General features: G+C 36.2%; 2 protein-coding genes across 17 annotated transcripts in view; one reads left to right on the forward strand and one right to left on the reverse strand.

The window, feature by feature from the left end:
* Positions 1-145, reverse strand: part of CAPZA1 (capping actin protein of muscle Z-line subunit alpha 1) — a 49,104-nt gene extending 48,959 nt beyond the window's left edge. Inside the window, exon 1 of the mRNA XM_082460157.1 lies at positions 14-145. Within this exon, the coding sequence (XP_082316283.1) occupies positions 14-52 (39 nt within the window). The 5' untranslated portion in view covers positions 53-145. The remainder of the gene's footprint in view (positions 1-13) is intronic.
* Positions 1-21,141, forward strand: part of ST7L (suppression of tumorigenicity 7 like) — a 153,761-nt gene that overhangs the window by 4,343 nt on the left and 128,277 nt on the right. For 5 of the 16 annotated variants that reach the window (XM_082458585.1, XM_082458583.1, XM_082458581.1 and 2 more), the window contains exons 1-6: positions 724-976; positions 2,689-2,771; positions 5,895-6,057; positions 11,215-11,269; positions 13,920-14,035; positions 19,960-20,038. In XM_082458585.1, coding sequence (XP_082314711.1) covers positions 769-976; positions 2,689-2,771; positions 5,895-6,057; positions 11,215-11,269; positions 13,920-14,035; positions 19,960-20,038 — 704 coding nt within the window. In that variant the 5' untranslated portion in view covers positions 724-768. Of the gene's footprint in view, positions 1-86; positions 221-704; positions 977-1,995; positions 2,018-2,688; positions 2,772-5,894; positions 6,058-11,214; positions 11,270-13,919; positions 14,036-19,959; positions 20,039-21,141 lie in introns of those variants that run through there. The other 11 variants (XM_082458586.1, XM_082458577.1, XM_082458574.1 and 8 more) reach the window with 10 other exon arrangements.

The following is a 21,141-nucleotide window of genomic DNA, read 5'->3' on the forward strand; positions in this document are numbered from 1 at the left end:
GCGGACCCCTTACCTTCTCCTCATCCGACACCCGATCCTCGAAGTCGGCCATCTTGGGCTGTTCTGGCCCAGCCCGGCCCTGGCGCGAGGCAGGCCGGGAAGGAGGCCGAATGATGGAATCACAGCGAGGGCCGTCTGAAGGACCCGCCCGGAAACGCCGACCGCTAGGGCGCCATGTCAGTTACGGGCGGGGGTGATGGGCCCAGGCGCCGACGCCCCAGTAAGTCGGCGTGACTTAAATGATTTTAAGTCTAATATTTTTCTCACTGAGTTACATTAATTTCCCCATTCATCTATGGGACGTTGGGAGCGTGCTTCGGCTGGTATTGGCGTCCGAGCTCCGGCCGACCAAATTGCAGTCGCTACTCCTGTAGATCTTCCGAGTACCAGTGCTCTCCATGGCAGCCGAGTCCGAAGGGCTAAGTGCTGCTCGGACTCTGGAACGGTCGGTGGCTTTTTCAACCCCAGGAATGGGGTGGAAGGTGACCCTCACGCGTATGGAGGCTAAAACACTTCACTCCGGGGTCACATCTTAGCCCAGTTCCTCCAGAATAGGTGCCGCTATCCGCCCCTTCCCTCCCTCGGAAGGTATAGGTAGCCCCAGTCCTGGGGCACTCCTCCACCTTCCAAATCTTCTCGGTCCCCGTTCCCTGGGACTCTCAGCCTTCACAGAGGCCAACTTCAGGTCCGCCACTATCCCAGGATTCCCGACTCCCGGTTTCCTGCCCTTCTCCCCTCCCAACTCCCGGCGCCACCGGGAGCGGCAAGATGGCGGACGGTGACGGCTTAGGTGAAGCAGCGACTGCTGCGGCGTCTTCTCCTGCCCCTGCTCCTGGCCTGAGCCCGCCGCTGGGCTGGAGGGAGCGGCTGCGGGCCGGGCTGGCTGGCACTGGGGCCTCGCTGTGGTTCGTGGCGGGGCTGGGGCTGCTTTACGCTCTGAGGGTTCCGCTGAGGCTGTGTGAGAATTTGGCAGCGGGTGAGAGGCCCAGAGCTCCCGAGGGACGGGCGGGCGAGGGGGACTGGGGGGCAGGAGAGGTGCCGGGGGCAAGGGCCAAAGGGCAGAGATTCTCAGTATCACTGGAGGGCTTCGCAGAATGAGTCGGTGTGTGCGACCGAGTGGGTTCTTTTTCTCTTGGGCCGCTACTTCGCAGCTGGTTGCCAAACCTGAGCTGCAACTACCGGCTCCTCCCTAAAGCTCTTAAGGTCCGCCCTCTCTCTTCTGTCCTCCTTCACCCGAGGAGAAGCCACCTGATAAGCTGGAAGCTTCAGGTGGTAGGGCAGATGAGGGCATTTTCAGACTTGAATGCAGAATTTATACACACCTTTTGATTCTGCCCCCACTCAGCGGAGAGAACCCACACCCAGACAATAAAAATCTGAAAGAAACCAACACAATCTTAGCCAGCCATTCTCATGTTTTAAAATAGTTTTGTCAGGAAATAGTTTTCATGATATTTTTGTCCGTTCTCTGTTTTAGGCTTTATCTTGAGTAATAAAATAGAACAGTACAGGAAGTAAAGAGAAAGAGAGCCACAAACAGCAGTGGATTCTTTCCTTAGTTCTTTCTTTCAACATTTGTAGAGAGCTTGCTGTGTAGTGTGGGCTGAAGTTTCAAAGACGTATAAGAGGTGATGATTCCCTTGGATTCTGCAAATATTATTCTTTAGCTGTAGCCAGGAGAGAGTGGATGGGAGCCAGGGCCTCTTACCATGTCATTACAAATTGGCAGCCTCAGATTAAAATGGAAGTATTTCTGTTATGGGATGATTATGACTGTCAGTACTGTGTTTTATTTTTCTGTAACAAGAGAAGGCAAAATGTCCCCTTTTCTATTCTGTGAAATGACATGAAAGACTGTGAGATAATGTTCTGAAATGTTTTGGACTTTTTAAGAACATAGTATGTAAATTCAGATGCAACTAACACACTAAAATAAGCTAGATAAATTGGCCTTCCTAGACTGTTTGAAAAGCTAATTTGGTGTTTCTGTTACAGGTTAATGAAGTGACTACTAATGGTTTGTATGCTCAGTGAAATGTTATTAATTGAGTTTATCATTTTTTTTTTTTTACATATTAACTAGATACACCATTTAGATGGGAGTCAATGACTTTACAGATTTTTATTTCTTTCTAAAACCCAAAGTATTTATGAGACAATTGAAGTGAAGAATCTGGTCTAGGTTTTCAGTGAATCAGGTTAGGGAGCTCTTAGTTTGCTCTTTTTGGGTTATTTTGCCTTTGTAGCTGACATACCAAATACACACACTGGTTCCTTCCCTCTAATTTGAAACACTGGTTTGTATCTCACCAAAATAATTAGGAAGTAGTTTTAATCCTCCTTTGTAACAGTATGTTTGTTTAGATTATCCTTATGGAATTGCAAAAGTTCTTGTCTAAATTATGATATTCCTGGTTTTATTCTCAACAGCAAGCTAAATGATCTGATTTTGATTTGCTTATTTAACAAATCAGCAGTGTAAAATCCTACCTTTACATATGTGAAGGCATTTTAAAGATATGATACAATGAGAATTTAAAGTAGCTTTTTAAAAATTACAACTTTCTCAAATGAATCTCATACTAGATATTAATACTACTTATGTCCCTCCACTCATAAAGACACCTGCATATTTGTAACTTGGGTACTTATTTTTTTTAACTTTGATTTTTTTATTCTTTTTGGCAGTGACAGTATTTTTAAATTCATTGACGCCCAAATTCTATGTGGCACTTACAGGGACATCTTCTTTGATATCAGGACTAATATTTGTAAGTAGTTTCCATTTCCTTCGTGCTTTGGTGTTTATCTAAATATCAAACCTCTTTAAATAGTTATTATAATAATTACAAATACTTATAGATCAGCATTCTCAAAATTTTTCACATTCTCAAAATGTGAAAAAACATTTAAAAAAACACTGCAACTGCTCCACTTTTAGAGATTGATAGTATTCATTTGCGTATAAAAGACTATTGTATGTTGGGGGGGGTGTGGTGGGAGGTGGGTTGTGATCTAAATGCTTGCAGGCTCGGCTTAGTAACAAAAGTGAGTAAAATTGGCAGAGTGTAAAAATTGAAATTTTTATTTACTTTGAAGACTGGGTAATCTGGACAGTACATGCTCCTTCTAGAAAAGACTAAAGCTAATTGTTGCCGTGTAGACTTGCAGACCAGTATTACCAGGTCTTCCAATTTTTTCAGACGATTTCAAGAGAACCTGGATATAAAGTTTTTATATAAAATCTTCCAGTACTTTAATGTTGGCAACATCGGGCAGACTAAAAATTTATCTGTCTTGAATTAGGCTTATAGGCTGCCAGTTACCTTCTCTAGAGTGTTTAAGAGCAGAGTTTGGGAGACAGGCTAACCATCACTTTAGCTGTATGACTTCAAGAAAGTGAATTAACTTTTTTCTAAAGCTCCAATTTCCTCATCTGTACACTGGAGATAATAATAGTATCAACTTGGAAATTCCTTGGTGGTCTAGTGGTTTAAGACTCAACTCAATTAATTTTTTAAATAATTAATTAATTAATTAATTAATTTTTGGCTGCACTGGGTCTTCGTTACTGCGCACGGGTTTTCTCTAGTTGTGGTGAGTGGGGGCTACTCTTCCGTGCGGTGCACAGGCTTCTCATTTCGGCGGTTTCTCTTGTTGTGGAGCACGGGCTCTAGGGCACGCAGGCTTCAGTAGTTGTGGCTCATAGGCTCTAGAGCGCAGGCTCAGTAGTTGTGGCGCACGGGCTCAGTTGCTCCTCAGCGTGTGGGATCTTCCTGGACCAGGGCTTGAACCTGTGTCTCCTGCATTGGCAGGAGGATTCTCAACCACTGAGCCACCAGGGAAGCCCCAGAGGACTCCGCACTTTTCACTGCTGAGGCCTGGGTTGGATCCCTGGTCAGGGAATTAAGATCCCATGAGCCACCCGGTGTAGCCAAAAAAAAAAAAAAAAAAAAGTATCAACTTCATAGTTATGAGGATTAAATGAGATAGTGTGTGTGAAAGCTTGCAACAACATGACATACACTAATGAATTTTGGCCACGTTATTCTAAGAAGTGCCACAATAAAGAAACCTGTTTAATTCAGCTTTCCCTTGCTTTATTTAACCAAGCTATCATTTTTATTTTAAAAAGATTTTTAAAAATTTTATATTCTTTATTAACATCCCTGAGAACTAGTGTTTCATAGTATAAACTTTGGAAAAATACTGCTACAGATAAAAATCTTAGGAAGTATTATGGCATGCATGGCCAATGAAATTTTTCTGTATTTTTTTCTCATCTCTAGGTGGTGCTCTATAACTATAGTAGAAATGTAAAAATAATAGCATTTATATTGGAGTAGTTTTTTGTTTTGTTTTTTTAAATAGGGACGAACACTTGACCATTTTGTTGAAATGAGATACCAGATGAGAAAGAAATTTTTCTCTTGACTGAAAAAAAATTATTGAGGAATTCTGGGTGAAAACTCTGTTATTAAAAACCTCGAAATTTATTGATTTATAAAGCCTACTCATAATTTAGCATATTTTGTCATAGCATATAAAAATTAAATAAACAAGATAAACTATCTTTAAACAGCTGATGTAGTAGAAAAAGCATTGTTCTTGGAACCAGCAGATGTAGTTTTGATTCTTGACTCTGCCATTTACTATCTGATAACTTTGGGCAAGTCACATGAATTCTGAGTCTTAATTTCCTCATTTATAAGGAGGGGAGAAAACTTAACACATATATATAATATACAACTTACGTATGTAATATGTAAAAGTTTTTAAAATTTGTTGTTACTTTTTTTAAACCAGCATTTTAAATTTACAAAAATTAAGAATTCAAATAACATTTTAAAGGTTAAACTGTGTCATTACCCTTGAAATATTGATGAGTTTTTATCAGCAAAGTTTATTTATAATTTCTTTTACCACCTGAAATGAGAAAGCTAGTTGTGCTGCTTGTGTTATTTCTGCCTGAAGAGGTAATGTGCTTGGAAGCTTGAAGAATAGCAACAAAGCCAGTTGTTTAATTATTACGAGTAAAAAGATTACTCTGAAAGGAGAATAAAAGAGCCAATGGGAGTGCATAACATAGCTTTCTGGTCTGTGGAGTCAGGAAAAGTTCCCTCGGACATGTCATTTAAGCTCAGACCCAAAGGAGCCAGCAAAGGGAGTTGAAAAGGCTGGAGTATCCGAACATGAAACATTCTGCTCATTCAACACAGAGAGCTGCTTTTGATTCCTCTTCTTATAACAATGATAAACCATGGAAACAGAAAGATATGAATATCCTGATTTTTAAATGGTTCAATATGGGAATCAACTTGACTCTTAACCTACATTAATAATACTACCAAATACTGGAGTAGTACTTTATTGTTTAAAAGCACTTACAATTCTTGTTAACCATATTTACTAGATAGGACATTGAGGCTCTGAGAGGTTAGAAGTTAACTTGCCCAAAACACACAGCTAATATATGGCTGAATTGGGAGTCAAATGTGGGCATTCTAACCCTAGTCTAGTGGTTAATCCACCATGCTAGTTGTTTCAAAATTGTTTTTCTTTTAATTATGCTACATATAGACTAAAATGACATCGTAATGTAAGTTACATTATTTATAGCTTAAACACTTCTGTTTTTTTAATGCTTTATTTACAGACGTATTTCTTCTAGTGTTGCCTAAGCTGTCTGAATTTCATTACAGTTGTAAAACGGCATTTTACCTTGGCTTGGCATGTGTTATCAGGGAATCTTGTGTTTGGCTTATTTTTTGGAAGGAGGGCACGTTTCAAATGCTGAATTAAACAGGAACATCTTGAGAGAATGTTTTGATTTGAGCTCATATATCTGCTGATTAATTCTATTTTAAGTGAAAGATGTTTTCTGTTTGTCACAGATATTTGAATGGTGGTACTTCCATAAGCATGGCACATCTTTTATTGAGCAAGTATCTGTAAGCCATTTGCGACCACTGATGGGAGGAACAGAAGGCAGCATTTCAGAGCCAGGTTCTCCTTCCAGCAGCAGAGAAAGTGAAACCAGCAGACAGAATTTGTCAGGTGACTACTACTGACTTAATGTGTATTCAGAGCTGTATTGTTAAGATTGTGTTTGGCTGTGGCAGATAGAAAACTCATAACAGTAGAGAGCAGTTTGTCTTTCCTTTAAATATAGGTAACCTGTGGCTGATATGGAGAGCAATGATCATCAGAGACCTAGACTCCTTCTATTTTGTTTGCGACCATCTCCAATGCAGTTTTTCCTTGTGATTCCAGACAGTTGCTCTGGCTTCAGCCATCATGTCCACAGTCTAGTCATCAGGAAGGAGAATAAGCCAGGAGAAGACGCTTTCCCCACACCCCACCCCACAGCAGCCGAGGACACTTCCGAGCAGTGTCACATACTATTTCAACTTACTTTCTACTGGTCAGACCTTTGTCATATAGCCAGAACTAGCTGTAAGGGAGGCTAGAAATTGTAATCATTTTCTCAGTGTATATATGCACAGGTGATAAGGGGATCTTATTGCTGATAAAGGAGAGAACAGAGACAATTAGCCATCTCTTCCAAGAGAGCAAAGTTAGGAAAAATAGTTTTTCTTCTCAATATATTTACAAAGATATCAAAATCTGTTATTCATGTATGGATAATCTGTTGTCATACATAAACTGTAGACTATTCCTCTATATGTATCTAGTAATTACGCAATTAGGAAAGTAAAATATTTGAAGCCAGATAGAAATGACATTTTTGGATTATTGTTTCTTTCATTTGGTATAGGTTATAATCATACAGTTAACTCATACAAATGAGTTAATTCTGCAGAATGTCATAATGTCTCATTTGTTCAATAAACCTAACCACTAGAGTTATATTAATTTAGTAGAAAAATACTACCTGAGTGCAGTTGCTGGCACTTTTTAGGTGTGGTCAGGGAAAGTCTGTAAGAAAGAACTGTTTAAACTGAGCCCTAAAGCTTGAGTGGGGGACTTCCCCGGTGGCGCAGTGGTTAAGAATCCGCCTGCCAATGCAGGGGACGTAGGTTTGAGCCCTGGTCTGGGAAGATCCCACATGCCGTGGACCAACAAAGCCTGTGCACCACAACTACTGAACCTGTGCTCTAGAGCCCGGAAGCCACAACTACTGAGCCCTCGCACCACAACTACTGAAACCTGCACACCTAGAGCCCATGCTCCGCAGCTAGAGAAGCCACCACAATGAGAAGACCACGCACCGCAATGAAGAGTAGCCTCCACTCACCGCAACTAGAGAAAGCCCGCGTGAAGCAACGAAGACCCAATGCAGCCATAAATAAGTAAATAAATAAATTAAAAAAAAAAAAAAAGCTTGAGTGGGTGTTGACCAGGATTAGAAGGGATGAGGTTGGCAGCCATTCAGGACTACAGGAAGGAATAATGGTAATTTTCTCTCCCCTACTCCTTTCTCTCCTTTCATAGAATAATTACAGAACTCTTAAGAATAAGGCATATTAAGATGAATATGAGGGACTTCCCTGGAGGTCCAGTGGTAAAGAACCCACCTTACAATGCAGGGGACACAGGTTCGATCCCTGGTCAGGGAACTAAGATCCTACATGCCATGGGGCAACTAAGACCGTGTGCCACAACTACTGAACTTGTGCACCTCAACTAGAGCTTGCATGCTGCAAACTACAGAGCTCACACGCTCTGGAACCCGTGCACCGCAACTACAGGGCCCATGTGCCCTGGAGCCTGTGCACCACAACTAGAGAAGAGAAAACCCGCACGCCGCAACTAGAGAGAAGCCCGCGCACCACAACGAAGATCCTGCGTGCTGCAACTAAGACCCCGCGCAGCCAAAAAATAAATAAATAAATAAATAAACAAATAATAAATCTTAAAAAAAAAAAAGATGAATATGACATAGATCTGTCCTCAAGAAGCTCAGAGTCCAGTACGTAAATAATTATAACAATAATGCATTATACAATCTTATTCCCTATTGTGAGATTGAGTATACCATTGCATAATGAAAGTGAAGATAACCTTAGGAACATTCCAGCTTAGTACAGGATACAAACATATAAATAAGTGATGGCAAAAGATACAAAAGATACTTTTATATAGTGTATAGAAGATACTATGGTGATGAAAAGAGGGAATGGTCAGTTATTCTTGGAAGGAAGGCCACAAAGTGTTTCACAGAAGAGATGCATGAATTGACCTCAGAAGTGAGTCACAGTTCTCCTTTGGTTCCACTTTCTCTCCCTGGGTAACTGCATCTCCTTCTATAATATTATCTTCCACAGACATATATATTGGGAGAACCAATGTTAACTTTCTGCCCCCAAGCTCTCTTTTATGTTCTAGACCCACATTTCTAACTCTTTGCTAGAAATCTCCACCTTTGATGGCCCTAAGCAACCCTAAACTCATTCTGTCCAAAGTGAAACTACTAATTATCTTCTTTCAGTAGGTACCTTCCATAATCCTAAAATCTATTAATTTCCAAAATAGAAACCTTTGAGTTGTTTTAGATTATATCTCTTTTATTTCTCCTTCCTTCTCCAGACTATTGACCCTCATCGTATGCTACTGATTCCCCTCAAAAATTACCTTGACTCTATTTTACCTTATTTTATTTCAACATTCAGTGTCCCATATGTAGGCCTTAGATATCTCTTTCCTGGACTATTGCTGTATATCCTAACTGGTTTCCCTGCCTATGATACTTCTTCTTTTAGTACCTTCTCTCCCCTTACTATGTACAAAAGTGGTTCTCAAATTTTTTAGATTCAGGAATCATTTATACTCCTAAAAATTATTGAAGACCTCAGAGAGCTTTTGTTTATATATTGATTATATCCCCAATATTTACCATATTAGAAATTAAAACAAATTTTAAAAATATTTATTAGTTATTTTTAAAATAACAGGAAACCCATTGCATGTTAACATTGTTCTGTGAACTGAACTGTGTCTCTCCCCCACCTCAAATTCATATGTTGAAGCTGTAACCTCTAATGTAACTATATTTGGAGGCAGGACTTTTAGGAGACAATTAAGGTTAAATGAGGTTGTAAGGGTGGGGTTCTAATGTGATAGGATTGGTAGCCTTAGGAGAAAAAGAGAGAGTAATTTCTCTCTCCACTATGGGAGGAGACATGTGAGGACACAGGAAGAAGGCAGCCATCTGTAAGCCAGGAAGAGAGCTCTCACCAGAACCTCACCATGCTGGCACCCTGATTTCAGACTTCCAGACTTCAGAACTGTGAGAGAATAAATTTCTGTTGTTTAAGTCATCCAATCTATGGTATTTAGTTATGGCAGCCTGAGCTAATACACGTATCATGAAAAATAATTATATTTTCCAAAACAAGAAAATTTTAATCAGAAGACTGCCATTTCTTTACATTTATTTAAATCTCTTTAATATCTAGCTTAGTAAAAAATTGCTTATTCTCATATCTGCTTCTGCATTGTCTGTTGTGAAATATTGTTTTGCTTGACATCTATGAAGAAAATCTGTTCTCACACAGATATGTAGTTGGAAAAGGGAAAAGTATTTTAATAACCTTTTCAGAAGGTTGTGGATGTTCATTTTCAATACAACACCAAAATTTACTGAGGTACTTTCTTAAAGTTTAGTTGCAATGTGGAATCTGAAGCTATACCAGTTAACTTTTCATGTTCTGTACATTAGAATCCCTTGGTGTCCCATTTTGAATGGGTCTTTCACTTATGAATAATTTTATAAATCATGCATTGGCCACTTGGAAAATACTCGTTCCCTGAGTTATACATGTCTTCCAAATATTGACATATTGTATAATTCTTAAAAATGACATTTGTTAATACCACTAATCTCACAGGAAAGCCTTTAAGTTGAGAAATGGTCAAGCTCATGGTAACTGATACAAGTTTTTCAAAATTCTAATATGTACTTGAAAGCTCAAGTTTTATCATTGGCAGCAAATACTGTTTTTTCTTCCTTGAATTTGACAGACTCAGTTTGTTCAACTTTGAGAAAATGTTTGCCAGGTATCTGTCTGAATAATCATAAATTTGTCTGTTAGTGACTCTTTCAAGTAAAAGTGAGATTCCATGAAAAAAAAAAAGGTCAGTCCAGCTCAAAAAACAATTGCTTATACCGGAGACAACCATCATATTTGGTTGCCTTGTTTACTGGGATTGGGGTGAGGAATCCAATGACCACTACTTTAAAGTACCAGAAGTTTTACCAACCATTGATTTTGTACCATTAGCCCAACTTTGCAGGACTGGGACTAGTGTGAGGCAAGTCAGGTGCTTGGGGCACAAAATTTAAGGATGCCCGTACTCTCAGGGTTGAGTTCAAGTCAACAAGTTAAAAAGGCAAACAATGTCTTAGCATTTATTATGAAACGAGTTGTTACTTTGCAGTTCCATGAATCATACTTTGAGAACTGCTGATCTAAACAAAGTCCTGATATTTGTTATTTTTCTGTTTATAAACCTTTGATGGCTTCTGATTGACTAAGGATAATGTCTAAACTCTTTACATGGTATGTAAGCCCCTTCATCAATTTCCCCCAGTCTATTTTCTAGCCTCATTTACAGCTCTCCCTCTCACCTTCTACCATGTACTCTAACCTAAGTGTGCTGTGTGGTTTTCTGATACTTCCTCTGCTTAGAATGTTCTTCATCTGGCAACCTTCTACTCATTTTTACAGTGGTTCAAGTTTAAATGTCACAACCTTTCTAAAGTCTCCCCTAATTTCTCCAGAACAAACTTAATCACTTCCTTTTTATCTCTTGGAACAAAATATATTTCTATCATAGCACTTACCACACAGTGTAGGTGATAGTTTACATAACTAATTCTCATGCTACATTTAATTCAGTTAAGTTAGTTCCAAATGCTGTGGTAGGTTCCAGAAGTACAAAATGAGCAAAGTTTTAAAAGCTCATATTTTAAAGGAAAAACTGAAAACCAGATAGTCACATTATAATATGGTAAGTGCTGTACTTGGATTGTGAACCAAATGCTATGGAGACAGAAATAAGGGAATGACTAGATTTGGTTGTACACTGTGTGACAGCAGGGGTGATCTATGCCTTATTCATCTTTGTGCTATATGTGGCTAGCACTGTACTTAGCATACAGTGACTATACAATACATGTTGACCAAATTAAGATTTAACTACATTTGATTAAACTGTCTTATTTTCCCCCTTTTTCTCTTTGTTTTTTAGAATGCAAGGTATGGAGAAATCCTCTAAATCTTTTCAGAGGAGCAGAATATAGGAGGTATTACATTTTGCTTTCAGTATAATTATGGCATTGGTTTTAGAATAAAAGTATTATGGAAAAATTTATTTTTACAAATACATCACAGCTCTTCTAGTTGGAGATACTGATATAAGGTAAAATGATTAGCCCAAGGTTTAATTGGCAGCATCTTTACTATATTTACTTTTATAATCATGAGAAACATTGCTTCAAACCGTACGTTTGTGATATAAGTATATATTTGGCTCTTGGTTTATGGCAGAAAGCCTTTTCAAAGAATTCATGAGATTGAGAAAAAATTGCAAATGTCAACATATTCCTGTGCACATGTGCTCAATTGCAAACTTTATTTGACGATTCATTAGAAAATATCAATCTGAATGTGAATATAAATTTCATTTGTGCAACAGTACAGGGCATAGTATTTTTATATTGTATTTTATATTGCCATTCCCTAGCTACACTATTGTATCCATTTCTCTTCTGGTTTTTATTCTAAATGAGAAAACGACTTTTGAAACTTATGACCAAAGATACTTTACTTTTGTTTTGGAAAGGGCTGTGTTTTACCTGGAGGTAGACTGGGGCATGTTGTTTAATTCATTGAACAAGAAACAGTTTATGTCTACTATGTATTGGCACTATGCAAAGTGATGGGGATACAAATAATTTAGCAGTAATCCCTGTGCGTAAGTACTCTTGATAGTGTAGGACAGTCACATCCTGGGAAGCCAAAGCTAGGCTTTTATGATAGATGCCATTAGCCTATATTAAGGGATTCTGCAAGAAACAGGTCCTTGAACTTCTCACTGTGTTTATTGAAAAGTTTTTAGGCTATTCTTGTTATCTTATAGTATCTACTTCATGAAAATCTTAAAGAGAAATTTCTTATCTTAGTATAAGGAACACTTAATGCTTCTTTTTTGAATGATTAGGTTATCTTAATGTAAAAGTCTAAATTGCACTGGTAATCATTGTGTGGTTCTAGGAAGCTTAGAATCATATCGTAGCCAACCTTTAGCAAGTGTATAGAACTCTTTGGTATGAGCCATTTTATGGCCCAATCCTTGTTTTACTTTACTGAGTCTTTTAAAATTTACTTCTAATTTAAGTTATTGATACTGTACATGTGTTTTTTAGCTGCTTTAAATCATTTTGGGATTAATGTAGATCGTTGATTTTTTTTTATGATTTCAGAAAGTATACCAAACTTTGCTAAGGGAACAAGGATTCGCTTTTTCCTTTTTCTTCATGATAATTTCTCCTAAAATAGCTAAAAACTTTAAATAGCAACTTTAAAGGCAACTTATACTATTAAGTAACAAAATCTTTGATCATGTATGTAAATAACACAATGTGCTTTTAAGATGCTTTTTCTGATTATAAAATATATACATATTCATTGTAGAAAGTTGGAAAATAAAAAGATGTATAAAAAAGAAAGTAAAAAATCACCTTTTTCTACCACTAAGTGATAACTGCTATTAGTATTTCCATCCAGTCTCTCTTCTATATGCATATATAGAAACAAAACTTGAACATCATAATATATAAAATTCATTATGTGTGAATTTACCACAGAATTTCTTCAAAACATGAATTTCTTCAAAAACATGATTTTTAATAGTTGTACTGTATTCTATTATATGGAGGTACCATACATAACTTACCTACTGCTCCCCTATCCAGATCACAGGTTATATTTCACTGTTAACATTTACTCTAGAGCGATAGCTTTATACATAAATCTTTAGCCACATATATGATTATTTCCTTAGGGTTGATTTGTAGCACTGGAATTACTGAATCAAAAGGTGTAAACAGTTTTTTTTCCCCCCTTTAATTTTTTCTTCTTTTAATGGTGGAAAATTTCAAAAATAAACAAAAGTAGAGAGAGTGGTATAATGGAATTCCATATACCCATCGTCTAACTAGGTGTGAATATTTTTAAGACTCTTGATAGATATTATCTAATTGATTTCTGGAAAAAGAAATGTAAATACCAATTTATATTTATAACAGCAATATGTGTGAGTCCCACCTCACCCTTGACAATATATATTTGCCAATTTTATAGGTGAATAGTAAAAATTGTTATTTTAATTTGCTATTTGTTAATTACCAATGAGATTGGATATTTTGAAATGTATTTATTAGACAGTTTGTTACCTGCTATTAATTATTGAGGGTTTTAGGAAGAAATGAAAGGTAAAATTTCTAATTTAGTAAAATCTGAAAAAAGTTTTTTTTGCTTTTATGCTTTGAAAACCCTTTATCATCTTGACATCTAGTAAAAATTCACTTGTGTTTTCTTCTAGTTTCTTTGTAGTTTTACTTTTAATACTTAATTCTAATTCACTGAGAATTTATTTAAGTATACTTAAAAAAGTATATATTTAAGTCAAATTGTTTTATCCCTTCAAATTCAACTTTGAAGCACTGTTTGTTGAATAATCTAGCCTTTTCCCTTTTGGTTTTTGATGTTTTATTATTGTACTCTAAGTAGTTTGGATAGGTTATCTCTTTTGTTTTATTGATTTTAATAAGCTTTTGAACATCCTAAAATAAGACTTGTAGCAGTATATTTTTGAATTTTAAAAAGTGTCTGTTGTAGCAGACAGATGCTCTCTCATGTTCAATTTACATATTTTATTGTGTTTTGGTAAAGATACACTTGGGTGACTGGTAAAGAGCCACTTACATACTATGACATGAATTTGTCAGCTCAGGACCATCAGACCTTTTTCACCTGTGACACGGACTTTTTACGTCCTTCAGACACAGGTATGTGTCATATCTGTTCTTGGGGTAAACAGTAGTCATAAAAATTATTTTTAAAGTTTTTTAGAGTTATTTATTATACAAAGTTATTTGGCTTGGAGTTGTTTGCATCATTGATAAGAAACCCAGATTAAATTGAAACTAATTATGATTGTAAACTAGGTTATCGTACTTTTTTGTCTTTTATAAGATAAAATTTAAATCTTTATAGAATTTAAAGTATTTTACAAAAATTAATTAAATTGCTTCTTTTATTACTTAAAAAGCCTTTCAGATCGAATACAGCAATTGCTTATACAGAGAACAGTGTACCCAGTTTTGGTTGGGGAAGTTAACACCTATAATTACACATAAAAAAAAAAAAAAGAGTAAGGCAAAGTTAAACATTGGGGCACAGCATGTAGAGAAAAATGGGGTATATTTTATTCCAGTCATAAGTCAGGGATGCATGTAAAGTGGTGGAAGATCATAGAAATGTCTGTGTTTAGTTCTGTCTAATCTTCTCTGTAGAAGTGAGTATAGAAACTCTTAAATGTTTGACTTAAAGACAGGGATCTTTATCACAACTATTTTGACTGCCCTCTCCCACCTTATCTATGCTTCTACTTTTATCCTTCAAAATTAAAAGTCTCATTCTCTGGGAAGCCTTCCCTGATCTTCTCTATAGTTCTGCAGTACTTAGTCCAAATCTCACTTTTATAATAATTTTAGTTAATTTATTCAACTGTAAACACTTATTTGTTAATTTATCATGTTGTTTTAATGTTTGTCCTCCCTAATAATGTGTGAAACTGTGGAAATTAGGGACTATACTTGTCATGTTTGAGTCCCTATCATCTAGCACACTGCCTGATATACTGTAAATATTAATATTTATTCTTTGATGGAAGTATGAATGAATGAATAGCCTTGGTGTCACAGATGTCTTAAGCAATTTCAGTAATAATAGCTAACACTTGTATAACACTTATTATGCACCAAGCACTGTTCTAAGCAATTTATATAAAGATACTAATTTAATCTTCCCAATCACTTCATGATATAGGTACTATTATCAGCCACATTTTAAATATAAAGAAACTGAGGCAAAGGGGAAACAAGTAACACGCCCTAAATCATCTAGCTAATAAATGAAAAAGCTGGGTTTCAAGCTCAAGTTTGGCTCTTAACCACTATACTATTACTGCTTCTACTCATCACATTGATAGGCAGAAGAAAATCACCAACAATTAGGGTCTGAAAAACAGCCAGTTTTCCAACATTGAAGTGAGTTCATTGTGATATATCTCTGCTGCATTAAATATATTCAGCATGTATGGTAGCAGGAAACCCAAGGATCTTTGGTATGATTACATAAAATGGTTTAACTGCAAATCAGAGAAAAAGGAATTGCTTTATGTTTATATGCTTAATGTTTACATTAATGGCAAAAGTATAATGTTAAGGAAATAACAGCAGTGGAAAATCAGTATTGTATTGTTAACTATGAGGACTGAGGTGACTCAGGATATTAAGGCTTTACCTCCTTCTCACGGGCAGAATTGCAAACCTTGGCAGGCTTTTCAAATAGCAACCATGGCTATCCAATAAAGCTGTGGTCTTAAAACATTTTTGTTCACATACCTCCTAAAAGAATTTTGAAAAACTATGTATCCCTTCACACATTTTTAACTTGACATTGTAAGGTTAAATAATTGCAAAGAATGTAATTTTTAACATATTATAAATATAGACATTTAAAAATAAAACTAAAATACTCTATATTTGAATGTATTTCAAGGAATCTAATGACTTGATATCCACCATGATCCATTGAAAAATACATGAACAAATACTCTAACAGTAGTAAATTTTATGTAAGTACTTTTTCTTGTTGAACTCATATCCATTCCACATCTCTATATGATTTTATTATAATATAATTATGTTTGAGAGTTTTTTAATCACACTTAAATGCTTTTCCACAATAAACAGTTTTTGTATGAATTTTTTTAAATTTAAGTTTCTTTTGATCATAAAGTTCTAAATGGAATCATGTACTTTATATTTTTGTCAAATCCTTGGAGCTACATATTTGGCTCTTCCAACTTTGGAAAGAGTCCTCCATATAACCTAATTGGCTGGGTGAGTTCTCATTGTCATGCCTGTCAACTACATCAGACTTACTTTCTGACAGAGAAGTCTGACTTCATTTTTTAATTCAAATAAACATGTTAACATGCATCCCTATGACAACCATCTCTCTTCTGAATTCAGATTCTAAGATAGGAAGATAGATAAGTCTTAAAACCTTGCAGTGAGCTTATCACTTGGCCAAAACAAGATTCCACTGCCTTTATTATCCCTTACTAATGCTTTCTTTGCCTTACTATGAGGGTACCTTCCCTTAGGAGCAATGCATGCTTTGATAGTAAGGGGAGAAAGGGTGCTGATAAATGGAACTGATAAAAATTATCACTCCCTCTCCACTCTACAATATACTTGAATTCAGAAATTCCAGGGGCCAGAATACTCTATTTCTAATGCTGAGCTTCACTGTTAAATAAGTAAATGGCACAAATCCCTATTATAGGTTCCTTGATTAAAAATGGTTCCTCCCAAACCCAAACTTTGAATTGTCCCCTGAGGCACATGGAGATCTTTACACTGTAGGGCAGTGCACCTTGGAAAGATTCAGGATGGGTGAAAAGTAAGCTTTTCTTTTGTAAAGTAGGAAAAGGTAATATATCTTTAGGGGACGCAGTGAGGCGGGGAGCGTATGTTGGCTAGGAAAGGAAAACCAGCATGACATAGACCAATCAGAGGAACATTCTTCAGGTAGATCAGTTATAGGAAAGAGTCATAGATAGTTGAAGCTTTAGAAATTGATTCACTTAAAACTGTGTGTCCCATTTTGGTCCTTGCAAAGTTCCATGTAGTACTTCTAGAGGTATGCATAATCCCAGTTAAAGACTGAACTAAACCTTATCCACGAATGATAATCCAGAAATGGACTGTTGGTTCCATATTGATCTTTTCAGATACTCACATAAAGATAATGATTTATGTCTATAGTTTTATATTAAAAAAAGACAAATGTGCCTATATGTGTGATGTGACAAATTCCTCTTGACTATTGTCATCAGTAATTACTAAATTAGTAGATTTTTTAAAATAAATGTATTCATTTTATTTTATTTATTTTTGGCTGCGTTGGGTCTTTGTTGCTGCGTGCAGGTTTTTCTCTAGTTGAGGAAAGCTGGGGCTACTCTTCATTGTGGTGTGCGGGCTTCTCATTGCGGTGGCTTCTCTTGTTGCAGAGCACAGGTTCTAGGCGCTTGGGCTTCAGTAGTTGTGGCTCGCAGGCTCTGGAGCGCAGGCTCAGTAGTTGTGGTGCACGGGCTTAGTTGCCTCATGGCATGTGGGATCTTCCCGGACCAGGTCTCGAACCCATGTCCCCTGCATTGGCAGGCGGATTCTTAACCACTGCGCCACCAGGGAAGCCCTAAATTAGTACATATTTGTTCTTATTCTGTTGATTTGTTTTTTTTAGGACAGTGAACAAGCATATCCTCAGGGCCAACCAGCAGTGTTTTTTGGATAATTTGTTTTCATGTTTTTTTTTTTTCAACATTTAAAAAAATCAGGAGATTTAACATTAAACTCCAGATTTACAATTTTAAGTTGGGAAATATGGACCTGCATTTCCACTTGGCAGTAATTTGTTAGGCCTGAGCTGTGACTCTCTTAGACAGTGCATGTGCTTTTAGTTCACTCATTTATGTTTTCTGCCTGGTCTCAAGGCATTTATATTTGTGACCCATGGTCTTGGGTTGAACGGTAGTCTCTTCTGCTGGTTAGCATATTAGAATAGTATTTAACTAGAAAAATAGATAAATTTGAATTGTTAACTGCTTGTGTTATTTTTTAAGCATATACAGTATTCTTAAAGAGGACAGTTGAATACTAAATGAGCATATTGCTTTAAATTATTCCTAAACCTTGTTTTAGAAGGAAGTATATTCCTTCCTCTACTTTATTTCCCCTTTCCTCATTGGCTTAGAACTGCTTTGGTTGTGAGGAATAATAAGGCTGGATAGAGCATTTGAAAACATGAGAATAAGAAAAAATGCTTAATGGTGGATTAGATGACCTTACTAGAAATAGAAGAAATGCAAATGCAAATGAGATAAGTTTTCCTGTTTTAAATTAGCAAAGATTGATACTACTCAGTGTTGTTAAGGGAGTGGGGAAATAGTCACTCTCCTGCACTGCCTGAAAAAATGTAAATTAATACAGTCTCATTGAGAGGAGTTTGGAAATATATATCCAAAATCTTTTAAAAGATGCATACATTTTAACCAACCATTCCACTTCTAAAAATGAAATATTTGGTCAGGTTTGCAAAGATAGATGTTGAAAGATGGTTATCACAATATTTCTGTATTAGCAAAAAATTAATTATCCATCAAAAGAGAACTGGTTAAATAAATTACTGTATATACTTAATATGCTAGAGTACCAAATAACCATTTAAACTGTTAATAAAGATTCAGTGTCAAAATTTAACGTGAAAATATCATGTAACTTATAGAAGAGAGCCTCATCATCAAAAATGGCAAGTCAAATATTATACTTGATTTTTATGTAATATTTTAATGTTTAAGCAAAATGTTATTCTTTACCTGGTTATTATCAAATGGGTGCTGACTTGCATCAATTTGTCAAGTTCAGGAAGCATTAGCTGTCAGCTAGTGGTGACGTGTTTGATATGAGAAATGTATTTTTGTTACGCAAGTAGAATATATTGTCTCCTTTTCTAAGCCAAGACTAATATTTTGTTTCCAAAGGAAAACTCAAACATTTTCCACATTATTCTTTCTGGACAGTTGTAGGTTTTGTTCCAAAAGCAACATTCATAGATTCTTTATTTTTCTTATCAAACTTGAAATAGGCCAGATAGTTTCATGGATCTACTTTGTTTGTTTAGTTTTTTAAAAATTATTTATTTATTTATTTATCTGGCTGCGTCGGGTCGGGTCTTAGTTGTGGCACATGGGATCTTTGTTGCGGCACACGGGCTTCTCTCTAGTTGTGGTGCGCAGGTTCCAGAGTGTGCGGGTTCTCTAGTTGTAGCATGTGGGCTCCAGAACACGTGGGCTCAGTAGTTGCGGCGCACGGGCTTAGTTGCCCCGCAGTATGTGGGATCTTAGTTCTCTGACCAAGGATCAAACCTGCGTCCCCTGCATTGGAAGGTGGATTCTTAACCACTGGACCACCAGGGAAGTCCCTGTTTGTTTAATTTTTAAGAAACTTTGCCTAGTGTGAAATTTTCATTTTGGTGCAGTAAATGATAACAAAACAAATATTGTTATACCAGAGAGATCCTAATTCAGTCTTTTCTTGACTCTTAGTAGAGACTGACATTTCCCATAAATATACTATAGTCTAAGTTAATTCCTTTTTACTCCCCTTTTTATACAAAATGCAAATTCAAACATTCTTCATGGATTGAATCATTGATTAAATAAGTACTGTGTTTTTTAAGTTTTTTTTGTATATTTTTAACAGTTCCATAGAACCTTTTCAAGAGGATAAAGGAACTAGAATATTTCATAGAATATAATCTGATATCAATTTTAATATGCATTTAGATATATAAATGTTCATGTATAATTATGTAATTAACTTGATTAAGTACCATCTATGTTATTATTCATATAAATCAGAGAAATAATATTTAAATTTCTACTTTATGTGAAGCTTCCAAATTTAATGTAAATTTCTCATGAGGTTAATGTGAGCCATCACCGCAATTTCTTGTTTCTTATGTTTAAGAACATGTTATTTAAATCTTTGTTTACTCTTCTAACTCATTCTTCATACGTTTTGCATAAGATAATTTATGTTTACCATATCATCTACTTTTTGAAATGTTTTTCCTACAGTTATGCAGAAGGCATGGAGGGAAAGAAATCCTCCAGCTCGAATCAAAGCAGCCTATCAAGCTTTAGAATTAAACAATGAGTAAGTTTGAAATATATGGAAAATAAGTTTGTTTTGAAGGAAACCCAGGCAAGTGATTTTGTTTCCTTTTTTCTGTTCCTAAGACACCTGGAGTCATTAATAGTCCCCTTTCTCTTTTTGCATACTAGAGACAAAATTTGCAGTGTTCATTGACATTTGTGTTTTGCTTCTGAAATTGTAAACTTATTTATGCTTTTGAATAGAAATTATGCTAGAAATACCTTATAAAAGGGAGAATGCTGATCTGATTGGTGATAATACTTGATAATTAAAGAGTACTAAAATACTTAAGCCACCTGTTTTAATTTTGTTTTTCATTTAAGTCTTTTATTTAAAGCATTCATTCAGTCCTGAGAACTGTAGTTGCTAGTAGGATTGGAGGCATGGGAAGGGAATTCAACATAAGTAAAACATGGCTCTAATTTAATTTTTTTTTAATGTTAGCAGCTTTATTTTTTTATAGCTCCTCTTATCAACTTTATATTTTGAAAAAACAAAATGTAGAATCATAAGTGAGCTTAATATTTAAATGGGACAGATCAATAAGTATTAATCTAATATTAAATAAGTGCCAAGAGTAAAAATATGGTTCCAGTTGGGATTAATCAAGGAATGCCTCCTGAATAATGTGAACTTAGCATTGTCCCTGTACCCCTCCTTACTCCCCTACCACAGATATACTAATCCTTATTAAGAAGACTTACCCAAGGTGGAACAAAACTGGCAGTGTAGGGAACTCAGCAAGCAGTGAATGAATTTTATTGAAACTCTGAAAACTAATCAAAGTTTATTGCAACCTGGAGAATGCTTAATCAGTTTTAAAAAATAGCTGAATTTCTGTAAGAGAGCTTTGTGGTGTTTTAACTTAACACTGACCCCATCCTCCACTCCCTAGCTCAGTGGCAGCCTTGAAGACAACAGTCTGTCTTCTGGGTATAATTCTTACTATCAAAGGAAGCAGAATGGACCTTTTTCTCAAAGAATTATCGTTGTTTATTTTGACCTGTCTGGTTACTCTCTGAAGGACCAGCTCAAAGGGCTAGCCTATATTTTGGTTAATTCGAAACTCTCCCAGCACTGACACAGCTACACTGTGGGGGCAT

Source organism: Balaenoptera physalus (assembly GCF_965194825.1).
Source record: "Balaenoptera physalus genome assembly, chromosome: 1".
In the NCBI taxonomy this organism is placed as follows: Eukaryota; Metazoa; Chordata; class Mammalia; order Artiodactyla; family Balaenopteridae; genus Balaenoptera; species Balaenoptera physalus.